Source organism: Panthera leo, chromosome B1 (assembly GCF_018350215.1).
Source record: "Panthera leo isolate Ple1 chromosome B1, P.leo_Ple1_pat1.1, whole genome shotgun sequence".
In the NCBI taxonomy this organism is placed as follows: domain Eukaryota; kingdom Metazoa; phylum Chordata; class Mammalia; order Carnivora; family Felidae; genus Panthera; species Panthera leo.
The window spans coordinates 104,761,059-104,779,925 of record NC_056682.1 but is presented as its reverse complement, the minus strand read 5'-3'; the positions used below and the strand labels follow the sequence as shown (position 1 = coordinate 104,779,925).

At 38.7% G+C, this 18,867-nt stretch overlaps 1 protein-coding gene across 7 annotated transcripts in view; it reads right to left on the bottom strand.

Annotated features, from left to right (window-relative positions):
- SEC24D (SEC24 homolog D, COPII coat complex component) overlaps positions 1 to 18,867 on the bottom strand; it is a 110,015-nt gene that overhangs the window by 62,913 nt on the left and 28,235 nt on the right. For all 7 annotated transcript variants that reach the window (XM_042935637.1, XM_042935633.1, XM_042935631.1 and 4 more), the window contains exons 7-8: positions 12,302 to 12,413; positions 6,062 to 6,189 (exon numbers count right to left, since the gene is read on the bottom strand). In XM_042935637.1, coding sequence (XP_042791571.1) covers positions 6,062 to 6,189; positions 12,302 to 12,413 — 240 coding nt within the window. The remainder of the gene's footprint in view (positions 1 to 6,061; positions 6,190 to 12,301; positions 12,414 to 18,867) is intronic.

Here is an 18,867-nt window from a genome sequence, read left to right as displayed (position 1 = left end):
GCCTCATTTTCCTTGTATCTAAAGTGGGATAATAAATAGGTTGATGTGAAGAACAAATAAATGAACATACATTAAAAAAAAAAAAACAAAACCCTTAGAGGAGTGCCTGCATGGCTCAGTCAGTTGAGTGTCAGATTTTGCCTCAGGTCATGATCTCAGGGTTCATGAGTTTAAGCCCCGCATCAGGCTTCGTGCGGACAGCTTGGAGCCTGGAGCCTGCTTCAGATTCTGTGTCTCCTTATTTCTCTGCCCCTCCCCTGCTCACACTCTGTCTCTCTCTCTCTCTCTCAAAAATAAATAAACATTAAAAAGTTAAAAAAAAAAAAAAACCTTATAGGGGCACCTGGGTGGCTCAGTCACTTAAGCCTCTGACTTTGGCTCAGGTCAGGATCTGACAATTCGTGTGTTCAAGCCCCACATCAGGCTCTGTGCTGACAGCTCAGAGCCTGCAGCCTGCTTCAGATTCTGTGTATCCCCCTCTCTCTGCCTCTTCTCTGCTCACATTCTGTCTCTGTAAAAAATGAATGTTAAAAAATTTAAAAATTAATATAAATTTTTTAAAAACCCCTATAATTTTACTCATTAGTACTCTGTAAGATTGACTACTATTATTCCCTTAAGTAATATAGAGCAGCTGTTACAGATGATATTTGGTCTTTGGAAGGAAAAGAAGCCTAAAGAGAGAAGAGAAGATCCCAAGCCCATGCCTTGGTGAACCACAATATTACATCAGGAAAAAAAAAACACAGGGAACTAAAATGTTTCCTGCCTGTGAGGTAGAAAAAAATACACCAGTAAGGTGTCATGGAAACCACAAAGTGAGAGTCTGTCAAGGAGCCCTAAATCCTACTTCACCCAGCTCATCACTAGTAGAGCAGGGATGGTTCCTTAATGCTAGTGGCTCGCCTCATTCAGGTGAAGTTAATCCCCAAAGAGGAAGACAATTTTTTTGAGAACACAAACTTTAGGAACTTCTTCCTGGTGTTTTAATATCCCTTTAATATTTCTTATTTTTTTTTTAACTCTAAGCCTATTTCAACATATAAAAGTAAGTGTAGTTCTTTAAATGGAGAATGTCTTCATTCAGCCCAGGAGACACTGCTATGTAAGAGACAGTAATCCTTTCTAAATATAGTATATTCATTAAATATCTTACAATTTTATTTGTCAATATATATATATATATATATATATATATATATATATATATATGTCAGTACATATATATATGTATACACACACACACAGTGTATTCAGAGTAATCCTGTTTTTAAAGGTCTAAAGAAAAGGAAGAGCTTCTGTAGAGAGAACTGCAATAGAAAACACAGTACTGTCAAAATACATTTACTTAGTGTGCAGAGTCTCTAGCAACATGAAAAGAATAAAGTGTATTATTTTCTCAAGCAGAGCTTCTCCCTAAGTCAGATTCCAAAAATAAGCCACCACTCTAAACTCATCCATTTATTACTTTGGGAAGCACAAGACTAAAATGCAGCATAAATTTTCACCAAAGGAAGGAAAACCTCATGCTGGTGAGGAAATAGTATTTGGTCAGATCAAACAATTTTGGAAAATAGAAAGCACACACATTTGGTCTGTGTGAGAAATGTGTATATGATGGGACGCCTGGGTGGCTCAATCAGTTAAGTATCTGACTTCAGCTCAGGTCACAATCTCACGGTTCATGAGTTTAAGCCCCACATCAGGCTCTCTGTTGGCAACGCAGAGCCTTCTTTGGGTCCCCCGTCTCCCTCTCTCTCTGCCCCTCCCCTGCTTTTGCTTTCTCTCTTCCAAAATAAAATAAAAACTTTTAAAAAAAGAAAAAGAAATGTGTATACGTATTGGGGGTGGGGCTTGAACTAAGATTTGAAAGCTCTTCTCAACTAAATACTACGTTTCATTTTCAGGAACCTATTACTGAATAATTTCATTGTTAATACTAAATGGTGATAAGAAGGTGGTTACAGATTCTGGTGTTGGGTATGAATAGCTGTTGAGTTTTGTTCTGTTTCGTGGGACCTTGGCCTGGGGCACCTGGGTCATGGGGAGGAGCAAGGAGGAGAGGTTTTTACTAGTGTGTAGCTGAAAACTGTGCAAATTCATTGCTGTGGACAAGGTGCACAGAAGCTAATACTGCCCAGGGGCAGAAATCCCACGTAGCACACACACTGATACATTACAAAACTGCTGCACAAGCCTCTTTCAAGGTCCAAGTGTTACCTTCTTATTATGAAAAGAACAGATTACTGCAAAATGATTCAGGTGGCATAGGAATGAGTGAGGTAGAGAGTGTACATCCAGAGCAATCCTTCCTCCCTTGCTCCCCGGCCGCTCCCTGCCGGGAGATGTGTCAAGGGTTTGATCTGACATTCTTTAAAGCACACTCAGGTTACTGTATTTCCCTCAATTTTAGGATTCACATTTAAAAATTGTAAATCCCTGGGATCTTACATATTTTAAAATTGATACATACAGTTGACAACAGTGGTTATCTTGCTAATATATCATGCCACACAGCTGTTTGAAAGAATAAGGCAGCAGCTCTGTAGGTAGCAACATGGTAGGAGTGCCAGATATTTTGTTAATGCTTATTTTACTTATTTTGAGAAAGAGAGAGAGAAGGGCAGAGAGGGAGGGAGAGAGAAAATCCCAAGCAGTCTTTGCATTGTAAGTACAAAACTGGATGCGGGGCTCAAACACACAAACCGTGAGATCATGACTTGAGCTGAAATCAAGAGTCGAACATTTAACAGACTAAGCCAACCAGGTGCCCCCCAGACACTTTAATTGAAAAAAGAAATGTGAAAAAGAGTCTCTATGCTATACGACCATTTATATATTTATTTTTTTAAAGGATGTGTACTTACATGCTGGTATATGCATTTTTCATTTCTAGAAGGAATCATAAAGAATAGGTAAAGGTCATCTGTAAGGGGGAGGATAGAATGGTAGGAAGAGACCTTTTTTCACTGTAGACCCCTTTCATATAAGTTTATATTTTACTTATTTAAAATTAATTGATTCATTAAAAAGCAAAACAATACTATGTATTACCATGGACCCATGAGCATGAAGTCTATATATAAAGTCACATATAGGAAGGATAGATACAAATTCATTATAGCATCTGCCCCTAAAGGGGAGGGAGGAGAGGAATGGCCTGATAAAGGAAATACCCTATATAGCTAGGAAGATTTAATTCCCATAAAATTATTTTAAGAAAATATCACAAAATATTAATATTTGTTAATGATGGGAAGTAGGTATGTGAGTGTGATATTATTCACTAGTCCTCTTTTAATTTAAATTTGTTCAAAGTATAAAAAGTGAAATTAAAAATACATCTCACAGTTACTACTACAGAGCCATCAGAACTTCCTAAAATTAAAAAGACGACTACAGCAAACAGAGAGGCTCTCTGACACAATGTTAGAAAGACTGTAGAGCGGTACACCCATTTTGGAAAATGGTTTGGTGGTTTCTTTTTCCTTTTTTTTTTTTTTAAGTTTATTTATTTATTTTGAGGGAGAGAGAGAGAGAGAGAGAGAGAGAGAATGCACAAGGGAGGAGCAAAGAGAGAGGGAGAGAGAATCCCAAGCAGGCTCCGTGCCATCAGTGTGGAGCCTGACTTGGGGACTGAACTCACAAACTGTGAAATCATGACCTGAGCCGAAACCAAGAGTCAGATGCTCAACTGACTGAGCCACCCAGGTGCCCCTGGCAGTTTCTTATAAAATAAATAAACATGTACCTCATGAGCCAGCAAACTACTCATAGGTATTAATCCAAGAGAAATGAATATATGTCCACAGAAAGACTTGTACAAGAATATTCATGGAATCTTTATTCACAACAGCCAAACACTGGAAACAGCCCAGATGTTCATCATAAAAGACTAGCTAAACAAACCGGTATGCCCATACAGTAAAATACTATTCAGCACTAAAAAAAAGAACACAATACTAACACAGGCAATAGCATGTTTATGGTGCTCTAAAACATTAAGCTGCTGGCAGAAGCCTAACACAGAAGAGTGCATACCCTAGAAGTCTGTTCACATGAGCACCTAGAAGAGGCAAAACAAATCTATGGTGGAAAAAAAATCAGAACAATGCTTGCCAAGGAAGAAAGGTTGTTAGGGGAGGCTGGTGGAAAGGGCAGGAGACACTTCTAAGAATGACAGTAATGTTTTTCATCTTCAGAGGAGTTTGAGTTGCACAGATATATCCATTTGTCAAAATTCAGTGAATCGTATTTAAGATATGTGCATTTTACTGTAAATCAATTTTACCTCAAAAGGAAAAACAATCTGTAAGAAAATATTGAACTCTTATTAATGCCATGAATGCTGGAGTATTTAGGGGGAAGTGTACTAATTAATGTCTGCAATTTACTCTGAAATGCATTTAAAAAAGGCAGATTGATGGACAGATGACTCAAACAGTGACAAAGCAAGAATAGTTAAATATTAATGGTGGAATCTAGGTGGCAGATATATAGGTGTTCACCATAAAGTTCTTTCAAATTTTCTGTATGCTTGAAAAATTTCATAATGAAATGTGAAAATAGCTAAAAAATTATTTCTAGCTATTATTTGAAACACATATCATATTTAAACATGGATCTCTTTGTCATTACATATTGGTCTACCTTATCCTTATTAAGCATAGAGATTCAAAGAGAACTTTATAGCCATTATATTAAATTTCTGGGTCCATCATATAAGAGGCCACACTTAAAATAAGTATAGTAAATACTGAATGTACTTCTTGATTTACAAATATGAGACCATAGTGCATGTAATATTGGCTTCCAGGAATAGCCCCTTCTATGCTCCACTCTAAACCAGTTCACTCCACTCCCAAAGAGAGGGCAGCCTTCTGCCATACTACAAGGAGAATGAGTGGACATCTCAAAGGGCATGAAAGCCAGTGTCCACACGGACGCGTTCTCTCTTCTGTTTCCTCCATCCCTGAGGTGATGTAAAGCAGACCCCTCTTCCCCTTCCCACCATGCTGCCCATACCAGCTGGCATGGCCAGACCACAAAAGGGGACAAATCTGTTCTCCTGTGCAGATGGTCTGCCTTTTGCTCAGATGCTGTTAGGTGTTCACTAGATCAGCCAAGCTCAAAGAACCATTAAAGGGAAGCTGAGGGTTCAGTTGGGAAGAGAATCTGGGTGCAGCAAAAGGAATCCAGGGTTCAATGTAGCTGACTGGACTAGTGCAATAGGGTTATGGCCAAAGCTCCAGCCAGAATTAAAGCTTTTCCTAACCTATTTTACTAGCTCTACTATAGTACCTTATGTCTCTGTGTATATGTGGGTATCCACCATTCAGGACATGAAAAGAAAGAATCACAGCAGTGTGGGGGGATGTCTTAATCACAACATCCATTAACTCCATCCTAATATCAGAAATTTAAAATAAACACCCAAATGAATTATATATTGGCTACATCTTTCCAACTCAAGACATACGCTTTCTAATCATACCGACTTTTTAAGTAGGAGTTTATGAACAGCTTGGCCCCATGACTATTAAAGCAGCTTAATAAGACCATGAACCTTGGGCTCTGTTAACTTCCTTCACCAGAACACCTAGATGCTGGGGCTTCGAACTAGGCTATAAGGGCCACATGAGAGGTCTGAGTATATGACATTCCATATTTTCTGAGTATTCACATTGTTACAACAGAGCCAAAAGTGATCCAGTCCATTAGTGTTTGGTACACAGGTTGCCAAAAAAGATAGCTTGTCAGATTTTTGTCTTCCTAGTGAATTGAATAGTTATTCTATTGAATATTCCTCTATTTAGATGTTTTTGCATTATATAAATATTCTCCAATTTTCTGTTTATAATACAGAATAAGAAAACAATGATGAAAGAAGGATTTTGAATTGGTAAATTGTTGAATTGCTTTTTTTTTTTTAAGATTTTATTTTAAGGAATCTCTATACCCAACATGGGGCTTGAACTCACAATCCCAGGATCAAGAGTCACATGTTCCACCGACTTAGCCAGCCAGGCGTTCCTTGAATTACTATTTTCATCATTCTTACCTCATTTGAAGGAACTGTGGCAAAAGGTTTGATGACAGCAGCTAATGGAATCTGAGCTTGCTTGGCCATATCTGACGTGCATGGGAAACAGTAAGTTGTGCAACGAATGTATCGAGGACTAGCATTGCCTGAAAAGGTCAAAGGAACACACTTAAAATTTGCAGAGAAAAAAAATCTGCCCTATAATGTTTAAATATTTATCAAGGTAATTCTAGATAACACATTGCCTTATTTATATAACTTTCTTCATGATTTCTAAAAAAAAGTAGTATTATGCAATTCTACAATCTATGCTCATATTTATATTTATTGAATGTCTACTAAGTTTTAGACATTGTCTAATTGCTCCCTTGTAGAGCTTATGTTCTTACAGAAGATACAGACAATAACTATAAAACCCAGTAAATGAGTAAATTACATAGGTCATTAGAAAATGATAAATGCTATGAAAAAAGCATATCTGGTTAAGGTGAACTTTGGTGGGAGGCAGACTGCAACTTTAAATAGTTATAGAGTAGGCCTTATTTAAAAGGTAACATTTGAGTAAAGACTCCAAGGAAGCAAGGGATTTACCCAAGGAGGTGCCTGGGGGCAGGGCTTGTCTGGCCTGATGGAAGATGAGTATCAGGGAGGCCTGTGTGGCCGGCATGGAGCATGTGTTGGGCACAGCAGCTGTTAAGGAGTTCAGAGAAGTAACAAAATTTGTACAGAAACCAGGGGAGGAATGGTGGTGGTAGGGACCAGCCTGATAGCAGTAGAGGTACTAACAAATGGCCAGAATCTGCACACATTTTAAAAGTCCACTGATTGTTGATAGGAGTGATGTCTGAGGTGTGTGTGAAGATGGGAGGTGAGATAGAAGGAGATCAGGAATGACTCCAAAGTTTTTGGGTTGAGGAACCAGAAGCATGAAGTTGCACCAACTGACAGAAGAAAAGCAGGAAGGGAAGGAGTGTGTTAATGGGTATGCAGGTGGAGATCAGGGATCTGGCTTTGGACATGTCCACTTTGGGAACTCTATTAAGCAATCCCACAGTGAAGCTGAGTAAACAACTAAATATGTGAGTCTGGGCACTGGGATGAAGATATACACTTGGGAGTTTTCAGCATATAGATGGTATTTGAAGCCATGAAACTAGGTTAAACCACCAAGGGAATAAGTGTGGCCAGAGAAGAGAGGATGGCCAAGAACTAAGCCCTGGGTCCTCTAACATAAAGAAGCCAGAGAAAAAGGAGAAACCAGCTAAAGGATTGAGAAGGATAAAAACAAGCACTAACCGGATGTCCCAGAGGTGAAGAAAGCACATCAAGGAAAAGCATGATTATCTGTTCATGGTGGTGCTGCTGGATCAATAAAACCACTGGATTTACTTGTCATTTGAAATGACGTGGATGGAGCTACAGAGTATTATGCCAAGCAAAATAAGTCAGAAAGAGAAAGACAAATACCATACGATTTCACCCAAATGTGGAATTTTTTTTTAATGTTTATTTACTTTTGAGGCAGAGAGAGATAGGGTGCAAACAGGGGAGGGAGGGGGAGAGAGGGAGACACAGAATCTGAAGCAGGCTCCAGGCTCTGAGCTGTCAGCACAGAGCCCGACACGGGGCTCAAACCCATGAACAGCACAGAGCCCGACACAGGGCTCAAACCCATGAACGCAAGATCATGACTTGAGCCGAAGTCAGATGCTCAACCGACTGAGCCACCCAGGAGCCCCCCCAAATGTGGAATTTAAGAAACAAAACAAATGAGCAAAGGGAAAAAAAAAGAGAAAGAGGAAAACCAAGAAACAGACTCTTAACTACAGAGAACGAGCTGATGGTTACCAGAGGGGAGGTAGTTGTGGGGATGGGTGAAATAGGTGATGGGCATTCAAGGAGGGCACTCGTTGTGATGAGCACTAAGTAACCCATAGAATTGTTGAATCACTATATTGTACACCTGAAACTAATATAACACTGTATGTTAACTAACTGGAATTTAAATATAAACTTAAAAAAAAAAAGACCACTGGATTTAACAACATGGAAGGTGCTAGAGATCCAGAAGAGAGTTTTGGCAGAATGAGGGTGGGGTGGGAAACCTGCCTATAGTGAGCTTGAGAGACTCCTAACTTTTAAGGAGAGGAATTGGCAATAATCCTTCCAAGTTTTGTTGTGTAGGGTAGGAAAGAAAGAAGGGTAGCTATAAGGGAAACAGGTCATGAAAACATTTTTATTATTTAAGAGGGGAGAGTGTAACACAATGGGATAATCGTGTAAAAAGAGAGATACTGATGGCATAAGAGAAAGAAGGGAGACTTATTGCAGCAATATACTGGAGTACTGCACAGCAAGAGAGGCTGGCTTCTGACTGGAGCACAGATCATTCCTTTTCAGCCAAAACCAGAAAGGCAGAGCACAAGTGCACATTTCAGCAGGGGCTGATATGATGGTGAAAATTCATGGAAGGGTACTCATGATTGTGCAGTTCTCTCACAAAGGAGGTCGTATGAGCAGGTAAAAGGTTGGGAGAGGAGGAGTTGCAGGTTTCAGGAAGGAGTGTGAAACAGGAGAGTGGAAAAGTGAAAGGACTTGGCAAGTACAGTGTTCTGGGAAGCGCATGGTCCTGAGTTTGCATGGTTGACTGGGTACTGTGGCAGGGCTGGGAGCCTTTCCCTGGCCAGGTTTTGTGGCACAGGTAAGCCTGGAATGAGTGGAAGGTTGGACATAAAAAAGCTGAGTTTCTTCTATTTAGCTTTAAACTATTATTGCCAAATTTTACTTTTTAGGACTAGCTAGAAATCTGGATTTTACATAAAATATTCTGATATTACATAATGGCAATGACTTCAAATAGAAATAAGACAAAATACTGTGCATGACAAATTAACATGACTGCAGGCTGAATCCAGCTGTTGTTGGTACCATGTTTCTGTTGTCTCTCAGATTCTCTGCAGGAGAGCCCAAAACAGGACTCATAATTATGACAGTAATTGCCAGTATAATAAGCATCATTCTAGGATGGTTACATGTGAACCATTTTAGTCTCACAACTGCCCTATGAGATTGATACCTGTAGGACCCCATTTTACAGAGGAGAAAACTAAGGCATCAGGATGTTAAGTAACTTGCCAAAGATTAAGGAGTCAGTAAATGACAAAAGTGGTATTAGAACCTATCACAACTATTTACTATATCCCAAGTAGGTTGGGATATAGTTATGAAGGCCTTGAATTCTGAATGAAGAATTAAGATCAATCCTTCTGCCCACAGGCAAAGATGGGACCTTTTCTTTTTTTTTTTTTTTTTTTAGCTCGGGTAAGGTAATACTTGAAAAAAAAAAAACTAAACTAGCCAGGCAGCTTCTGGAGGCAGGAAACCATTGGAGACAGGTGGGCTGGTCATTACTGTTAAGAGTCCAGATAAATACCAACATGGAGTAAAACCAGAGTTTCGGCAACAGAAATAAAATAAAAAGAAATATTAGCAATAAATGTAAATATACTCAAGCCCAAACCCTATTATTTTACACATTTCACATAACTCAAACCAAAAAAAAAAAAAAAAAACAAAAACCAACTTAGAGAAGATCTTCCTCATCACATGATTTTACAGACTGTGAAATAAAGATTTTTGAAAATTTTCAAGTATATTTTAATTTTTCATTGTACTCAATTTTTACTAGCCAAAATTACCACTAACATATTGAAATTGAGTATTTGTTCTTTGAAAGGTTTAGTTCTTGAAGGTGCAATATGCACACAAACGAGCTCCTAACAGTGACTAAACAAACTTTTGTTTCAGGAAGATAATGTGCACAAAGATAATTTTGAAAAAAGCCACTGAGCATTTGTGTTCATAAATTGGTATGCAAAAGTGGGGCATGAAAGATATGGCTAGAGTAGATAATTTTGCAAGTTCAGTAATTAAGATTCAAAACTCTTTGAGATGCTTAATAAAGAGCATTATGGGATAATCTGACTGGAAAACATTCAACAGATTAATCATTCAATAAATATTTATGAAGCTAAGCCCCCTGCTACAGGCTTAGGGACAGAGCTAATGAAGCCTTTGGTTTCAAAGTCTGGTAGGAGACAGCTTTCTGCAGTGGCAGTATTGTAGCCAAAGAGGTTTATCCGTGATGCGATTATTGCTAATTCAAAGTCTGGTAGGAGAGAGTGATAACAAAAACAGGTAACTGTAATACAGCATAGTAAGTATCATAGAAGAGCAAATTCATTAAGAAGTGGCCCAGGGAGGCAACGAGCCACCATGTGGATCAGAGGTGACTATACAAAGTATGTGGTACCTGAACAGGGTCTCATAGGATAGGCAGAAGCACAGAATCAAGGGACAAGTTGGGTCTTACATTCGATACTGTAGCCAAAGAAACATTATCTACATTTTTTGTAGGCAAACAGTGTTTTTTAAGTAGATGCTTTTCTTTATAGGTGCCACTCCTAAACAGTTGTGGAGTTTTGGCAAGTCGCTTAAGCTCCTTGGCCCTTAGTGCCCTCACACCTGTAAAGTGGAAGAGCTGAGCAAATGGAGGCCAAGGTTCCTTCTGCCTCTATATCCTACGTGTGTCTGTGACTTTCTGCACGTGTCTGAGATTTGGGCTCCATCCCGAAAAATGCACGAGTAAGTATCGGCTAATAAACCAGGCCGGACAAAGGGTCGTCACAGCAAAGGGATGTGGCTGGGCCAACTTCAGGGCTCCAAGGCAGGCAGCTGTGTCTCCCCACCATGGGCGGGGCTACAAGAGACATGATGAAGACCTGCACCTTGCCACCTCACCAGTCCTTGCTTCTCTTCTTAGCCTTCCTCGTACTCTTCCTTACGTCTTCCTTATGTCTGTATGATCTCAATTCCATGTCTCGAGATACACCCCAAATAATTGAAAACAGGGACTCAAACACATACATGTACACCAATGTTCACAGCAGACATATGGCTGCTATGGCTATTCACAATAGCAAAATGTCCAACAACAGATGAACGGATAAACATAATGTATTTACATAAAAGTGAATATTATTCAGCCTTAAAAAAGAATGAAATTCTGATACATTCTATACCATGGATGAAAATATTATGCCAAGTGAAATTAGCCAGACACAAAAGGATAAACATTGTATGATTCCACTTACACGAGGTACCTAGAAGAGGCAAACTCATAGAGACAGTAAATAAAATAAAGGAGACCAGGGGCTGCAGGGAATATAGGAACGGGGAGTTATTGTTTAACGGGTATAGAGTTTCAGTGTAGGATGATAAAAACACGTTCTGGAAATAAATAAATAATGATGTCATCAGGCTGTGTTTTAACTTGCCACAAGCGGTAGAAAAATAATATATTCCTGGAAAGAACAAACCTGTACAAGGGCAGATATATTAAACTGGCGGTACACACAGAGGACATCTAGGTAGGGATAGAGCTCAGCCTTTACTCATCCCAATTCAAAATTGGAAAAACAGAGCACCCATGTTAAAGAACCTGCTGAAAAAAAAAATATCACTGGGGCTAGAATCAGGTATGCTGATTTCTCATGTTCAATCCCCTACTGCTCTACTCATGCTATCTTTGCCATGTTTCTAAGGTAGTAAACAAATTAAGCCAAGGTACAGCATGTACTATTTTAAGCTCATAACTTAAAATAATTTTCTTAAATTAGTACATTGAACTATATCTCACCAGACACTCTTTAGACTTCTGTAAGCAGAAAATAGAATTAAGTTGATAATACATTCTCAGAACTTGAGCAATTGATGGCAAAATTGGTCCCCATTATCAGCTATAAAGAGGTTCCCTGTCAATGATAGGATTACTGAAGGGTGTCAGTGTATCTGCTTTTTTAAAATGGTGAAAAATTTTGGGGCACCTGGCTGGCTCAATTGGTTAAACGTCTGGCTTCGGCTCAGGTCACAGTCTCATGGTCAGTGAGTTCGAGCCCCACATCCAGTTTTTTAAAATGGTGAAAACTTCTGGGGCGCCTGGCTGGCTCAGTTGGTTGAGCATCCAACTTTGGCTCAGGTCAAGATCTCATGGTCAGTGAGCTTGAGCCCCGCATGGGGCTCTGTGCTGACAGCTCAGAGCCTGAAGCCTGCTTCAGATTCTGGGTCTCCCCCTCTCTCTGCCCCTCCCCAGCTCATGCTCTGTTTCTGTCTCTCAAAAAATAAACAAACGCTAAAAACTTTTTTTTTAATGGTGAAAATTTTTAAACCTCAATGAAAAACATTTTTGAAAATAAATACCTTGGTCTTGTATCACACAATCTGTAGTGACCAGGGGAGGGACTTGGCCTCTGGTATTGGTGGCATAAACTTGTCCTCCTCTGGTGGCTCTGTCATTCTCGATCACTTGAATCTGATATAAGATATCAAGAGCAAGTTAGCTAAGACTCTTCCAAACATTCCCTCTCTCTCCCTCCTTTCCATTAGTCACACACATACAAATAAGTATTTTCTAAATCCTTTCAGTTCATTTCAGATCAAATTCTCACTGAGAGCCTACCAGGCCTTCAGATCCACCTTTGTTTACTTTCATAATTTTAGAGCAGTAGCTGCTAAATTCTGTTCTGTGATACTCTGAGCTCTGACTTTTCAGAGAACTTTTACTCAATTTGGTCACTGGGACCTTAGATAAGCATTAATATATATAAATATATATATTCTGGCAGAAAAGGAAATTGAAAATAGTTTATAAAGAAAATAACTTTTGTAGTTAAAGGAAATATACAAGGCTAAAATCATTAAATGCAGAATAAATGATTTACAATATAACCTAAAACACCTTTTTACTTTAAGTTCCTCTTGATCCTCAATTTGCCATTCAAGTTCTTCCACCCCCACCTTGAGACTGTAAAAAACGAACAACATAGTGTTTCCACATGGAAGTTGCCTATTGTACAGATATGAGAAGACACGAAAGTCCTTAGGTTTTGTCATCTAATTTGGACACATATGTCTCTAAAATATATATTGATGAATAATGTAGAGATAAAAATTTGTCTTTCTGTTGTAGTTGTCTAGGGATGAAAATAATAAGCAAAATCCAGTGATTGGAGTTAAGAAGAAAACAAGAAGGCATCCTAATAATTACCTTCCTTTACCTCTTTATCTTCTCCCTGCCCTCACTTCTTTTGTGACAAGAGACAAGGGGTTAAAAAGTAAAAAGAGGGAAAAAACAGAAAAATGTGACAAGTGCCCAGACTGTACTACACAGCTTTGGAGGATATATAGTTTTTCATATTCCTAAAGAAACTATTAATATGAAAATTGTCTTCCCCAAACTCTGAAATGTTACCTTCTCCATTTTCCCCTCCCATCTCATCCAATCCAGGCCCTAGCTGGCACTGATATCATTGGTTTTATGGCATATCAGAAATAAATTTAAACTGCCTTAAATCCACACATTTCTGTTTTTCTAATTTCATAGGATTTGAGTTCTTATTAATGATATAGAAAGAATATGCTCCAAACAGAACTACCATAAGATACAGAAGAGACCAAAAGCTACCATGGACAGAGACAAGAAGCAAACAGAAAAATCAAAACACTATTACATCCTATATTTCCACCCTAAGGTTAACCTGGTTCCTTCAAAATTGGAGTACTTTTTATATAATCAAAATTTATGGTAATCACTTCAACCAATGAAGTGTCAAATATGAAAGCAAATTAAAAGGCATAATAATCTACATATTGAACAGTTTCCAACCTTAAAATAGACTATATTTCCCCAAAAAATTTGTTTTTAAATTAGTTGTCTGCAACTTATAAAGCACAGGCTCCAAAGAAACAATGTCATATGTGGTAATTATATTTCTAAACTAATTCACATCTTGGCTAGAATATTATAAAGGGAGTAAGAAATACTAAAACACTTCTAGTAATTTTGGGGGTGCCTGGGTGGCTAAGTCGGTTAAGCATCCGACTTTGGCTCAGGTCATGATCTCACAGTTTGTGAGTTTGAGCCCTGTGTCAGACTTTGTGCTGACAGCTCAGAGCCTGAAGCCTGCTTTGGATTCTGTGTCTTCATCTCTCTCTGACCCTCTCCTGCTCACGCTGTCTCTCTCTCTCCTTCAAAAATAAATAAACGTTAAAAAAATTTTTTTAAAAAACCACTTCCAGTAATTTTTTAAAATATACTATAGGTTTTTAATTTTACCTCAAATGCATGTTCTCGAAAAACAGGCCTGGAGATTTAACAATGCATGGAAATTTCAATAGAGATATTTTACTATGACTTGGTACTTAAAGGATTTTGATTTGATGACAGTGACTTTTGATAATGTCAAAGATACCTCAAAATGTATAGATTTCCTTTTCCTTCAGAAGATCTGCCACTAGAGTTACTTTTATACTTCCCTGCTATGAATAGAGTATTCTGGGATCACAGAATTGGGAAAGAAAAAAAGAGTGGTTCTCTTGAGATAAATGAACAATAAGGGAGAAGCCAGGTAGGAGATGTGTGCACACTTAAGGCAGGTTGCTCAAAGCAGAATTATGTAAGCTTCAGGGTGGTGAGAAAGAGGGGAATAGGAAGAGCCCCACTTCTCAGTGGTCCTCCTGCAGATACAGAAAGGGAGTGAGGAAGAGTTTCAATGGTGATACCAGTGATCTCACTCTCAAAAGGTGGATAATAGCACTACCCAAAAGGATTAGAGTGAGCACTTAGCTCAGGACTAGCATGTAACAGGAATTTAGTAAACATGATTTTACATTTTCTTTCCAGAAGGAAGAGATTATTTAGTCAGTTAAAGCAGGTAACTTTGGGAATAGGAAAATAAACAGGCTCTATCTGGTATTGTTATTTCATTACCTTAATGATAAAAATTATACTGGACTGACCTGTATGTATATATTTTAAGGGTCTCAGATGAATCACAGCACTACTGGTTATTATTGCTTTTGTTGTTAACACTCATTCATTCATTCATTCAACAACTGTATGAATGTATATACTATGTACCAGCCTGTGTTCTAGCTGTTGGAGACACAGTAGAGAACAAAACCAAATTTTTGACCTCAGGGAACTAACACTGTATGTAAGACAGACAATAAATAAATATATAAATAAGATGGATCTATGTCAAGTAATAATAAGTACTGTGGATATGGAGTGATATGTACAACAGTATAAGGGACACTGGTGATGAGTAATGAGGACAGGAAGGAATTGAGGAAATGAGCCATGTCCTGTATATATCTAGGCAGAGGAAATATCAAGTGCAAAGATCTTGAGGCAGGAGTACACTTGGTATGTTTAAGGAATAATAAGGAGGCTGGTGTGGTTGAAGCAAAGTGATGGAGAAGAGGGGTAAGAGACTAAGTCAGAGGGGTGGTGTGTGTGTGTGTGTGTGTGTGTGTGTGTGTGTGTGTGTGTGTGAGATGAGAGGCATGAGGGAGTCAGAGGTGGAAAATAATGTAGGGTCTTTCGGGTCATTGTAAGAACTTTGGTTTTTAACTGGAGGAGTACTGGAGAGTTTTGTTCTGAGTCACAGCATGATCTGATTCAAAATATGAATGGATAAACCTGGATGCTGTATGCAGGCTGGAAGATCAGGGAGATGAGTTATAATAATTGATATGGAAAGATGATAGTGGCTTGAACGAGGATAGGCACATAAGGCAGGGCCAGGACCAGGACCAACAGAATTAGGTAAAGGACAATGTGCAAGAAAGAAAGTACAAAGGATGACTCCCGGATCTCGGGCCTGAGGAACTGGAAGAATGGGATTGGAATCTGGATTTCAAGGAAATACCTTGACTAGGAATATCTGAATCCTCATTTAAAGCCATGTGAATAGATGAGATCACCTACATCAGTGCTTCTTAGTATAACTAAGAATCATCTGGAGAACTTATTTAAACACAGATTCCAAGGCCCCACCCCTAAAGATTCTGACTCAGTAGGTCTGGGGTAGAGCCTAGGAACAGGAATTTCTAGTGAGCTCCCAGCTGATGCTGATGGTGCCATCCTGGGAGCAGCATGCTTTTGAGTGGCAATCTATAGAGTAAATGTCGACAGAGAAAGGGACAGGTCCAATGACGAAGCCTTGGGACACTTCTAATAGTAAGAGGTCAGAGAGACAGGGTGAGACCACAAAGGAAATAAGAAAGAGCCACCAGTGAGATAAGCAGAGATTGAGTGGTGGTATCCCAGAAACCAAATGAAAAAAAGTGTTTCAAGGAGGATGGAATGAGCAGATGTGTCAAATTTCTGCTGATATGTTGAGAAAGATGCGATCTGAGAATGGACCATTAGATTTGGTAATGGAAGTCACTGGTGACCTCGACAAGCACCAAGTGTTGGTGGGGCTGTGGTAAAGAGATCTACACTGGTGTAGGTTCAGGAGAAGAAGGGAGGAGATGAACTGAATACAGCAGAATCAATTCTTCTGGAGATTTCTTGCTATAAAAGAACCAATAAATGAGTAGAAACTAGATAGAGAATTTGAGAAAAGCCAAGGGAGTCTTCTTTTATTAATGATGAAGGTATTACAGGGTGTTTATATTCTGCTGAAAATGATCTAGACAGTGAAAAATTAAAGTTTACCTTCAAACAAGTATAGATGATGCAGGAAAGAGGAATGTGATGGTTAATTTTATATGTCAGCTTGGCTAGGCACAGGTTTTGGTCAAACGCCAATCTAGATTTTGGTTATTTTTGTGATCTACCCACTTATTCTATATTTATTTGAATATAAACTTGAAGTTTTGTGATCAAGTAGCTGATCCTATAACATGTTAGAAATTTAGGTTTAATGACTCTTAGTGCCTTAGAAAAAAAATGTTTTAATATATTTAACATTTAATCAGTGGACTCTGAGTAAAGCAAATTATTCTCCATAATGTGAGGACTTCCAATTATTTGAAGTCCTTAAGAGAAAAAGACTGAGGAATCCCAAGGAAGAGGAAATTCTGTCTCTAGATGTCTTTGGACTTGAGCTGCGAAACCAACTCTTTTCTGTGTCTCCAGTCTGCTGGCCTGCCCTTCAGATTTCAGACTTGCTAGTTCCCACAGCTGAGTGGGTAACTTCCTTAAGATAACTCTCTCAGTAGAAAGATAAATGGATAGATGGATAGACAGATGGATGGATAGACAGATAAAGATATACATACACATCCTGTTGGTAGATAGATAAACAGACAGACACATACATCCTGTTGATTGACTGATTGATTGATTGAGTGATAGCTAGACAAATAGATAGACAGACACATACATCCTGTTGATGATACATAGATAGATAGATAGATAGATAGATAGATAGATAGATAGATACACACACATACATCCTCTTGGTAAGTAGGTAGGTAGATAGATAGAGATACATACAAATATATCCTGTTGGTTCTGGTTTTTTGCAGAACTCTAATACAGGAGATACTTGCTGAAGAGTTATCTTTGAGAGGCCATAAGGAATCTAGGAGGTGATAGCCTTGGTTGGGAGGAGAAGCTCATTCACAGTAATGGGAGAGGGGGATAAATGGGTACAGATGCAGGGAGACGTGGCAGCGGAGCATGCAGAGGTTCTTTTTGGATTGCTACTATTTTCTCACTAAAATAACAAACAAGATTATCAGTAAAGAGTCAGAAAGGGGAAGAAAGTGTTAGAGGAGTTTGAAGAGAGAAGAAATGATAGTCACCAGGAAAATGAGTGATGGTCTTCAAACTTGCTACACATTAGAATCAGCAAGAGAGCTTCAAAAAAAAAAATCTCCATGTCCAGTCCATATCCCAGTCTAATTAAATCAAGTTAGCAGGGGGCAGCAAGGCACCAGCACTTTTTATTTTAATGTTTACTTATTTATTTTTGAGAGATACAGCAGGGGAGGGGCAGAGAAAAAGAGAGACAGAGAAAGAATCCCAAGCAGGCTCTGCACTGTCAGTGCAAAGCCCAATGTGGGGCTTGACCCCACAAACTGTGAGATCATAACCTGAGCCAAAATCAAGAGTCAGACACTTAACCAACTTGAGCCACTTAGGTGCCCCAAGGCATCAATATTTTTATGGCTCCACCATCAATTCTTTTGTGCAGCCAGGTTTTAGAATCACACAACTATAGGTTCACCTTAGTTTAGTGGTCAGAAATTAAAAGTACGGTGTGATTTTTCTCAAGTACCAGGAAGCATCTGGGGTGCAGGCATGGAGTAGGTGGAGAGTTGGTTTACTAACAAATGGGATTTTTCTAGATGAATGCAGTGGAGAGAGAAGGGCAAAGGAGTTGAGAGTAGAGGATATAAGGGACAGACCTATAATCATGGATCAAATAATCTAAGTTGCAAAAGATAAGTGAGAAGATGAAGGCGATATAAGAGAAAAGGTGGTGAGTTATGTCCTGATGGGTGAATCATTATTCAGGTTTGAGTAGTCCTAAAGGGAATGAGCCAAAAATGTATGAGGCAGTGTTGGAAAATAAGATGGTTTCAACTGAGATGTTGAAGTTTCCTGTAATTGGTTATGATAAGATTAACGGTAAGACTATGGATAACTGAGGTGGGGTGGATGAAAAGAACACTGGGAGCAAAGAAGATCAAGAAAAGAAAGTTTCTAAAGATGGATAGTAACATTGCCAATAATTGTGACAAAAACTAGTACTGGAGAGATTAACAGTGAACCTGGAGCTAAAAACTTCAGAGAACAAAGTGGAATGAGCCAGAGGGTCTATAGATGTTATATAGAAGCAGAGAAACAAGAAGATAAAATGATGAATTCAATGTAAATATAGGATATTCCTTTAACTAGAATAATGAAATAATATTAAGCCATAAAAGTAATGGCTGGTAACATAATTATGTATAAAGGCACTAAG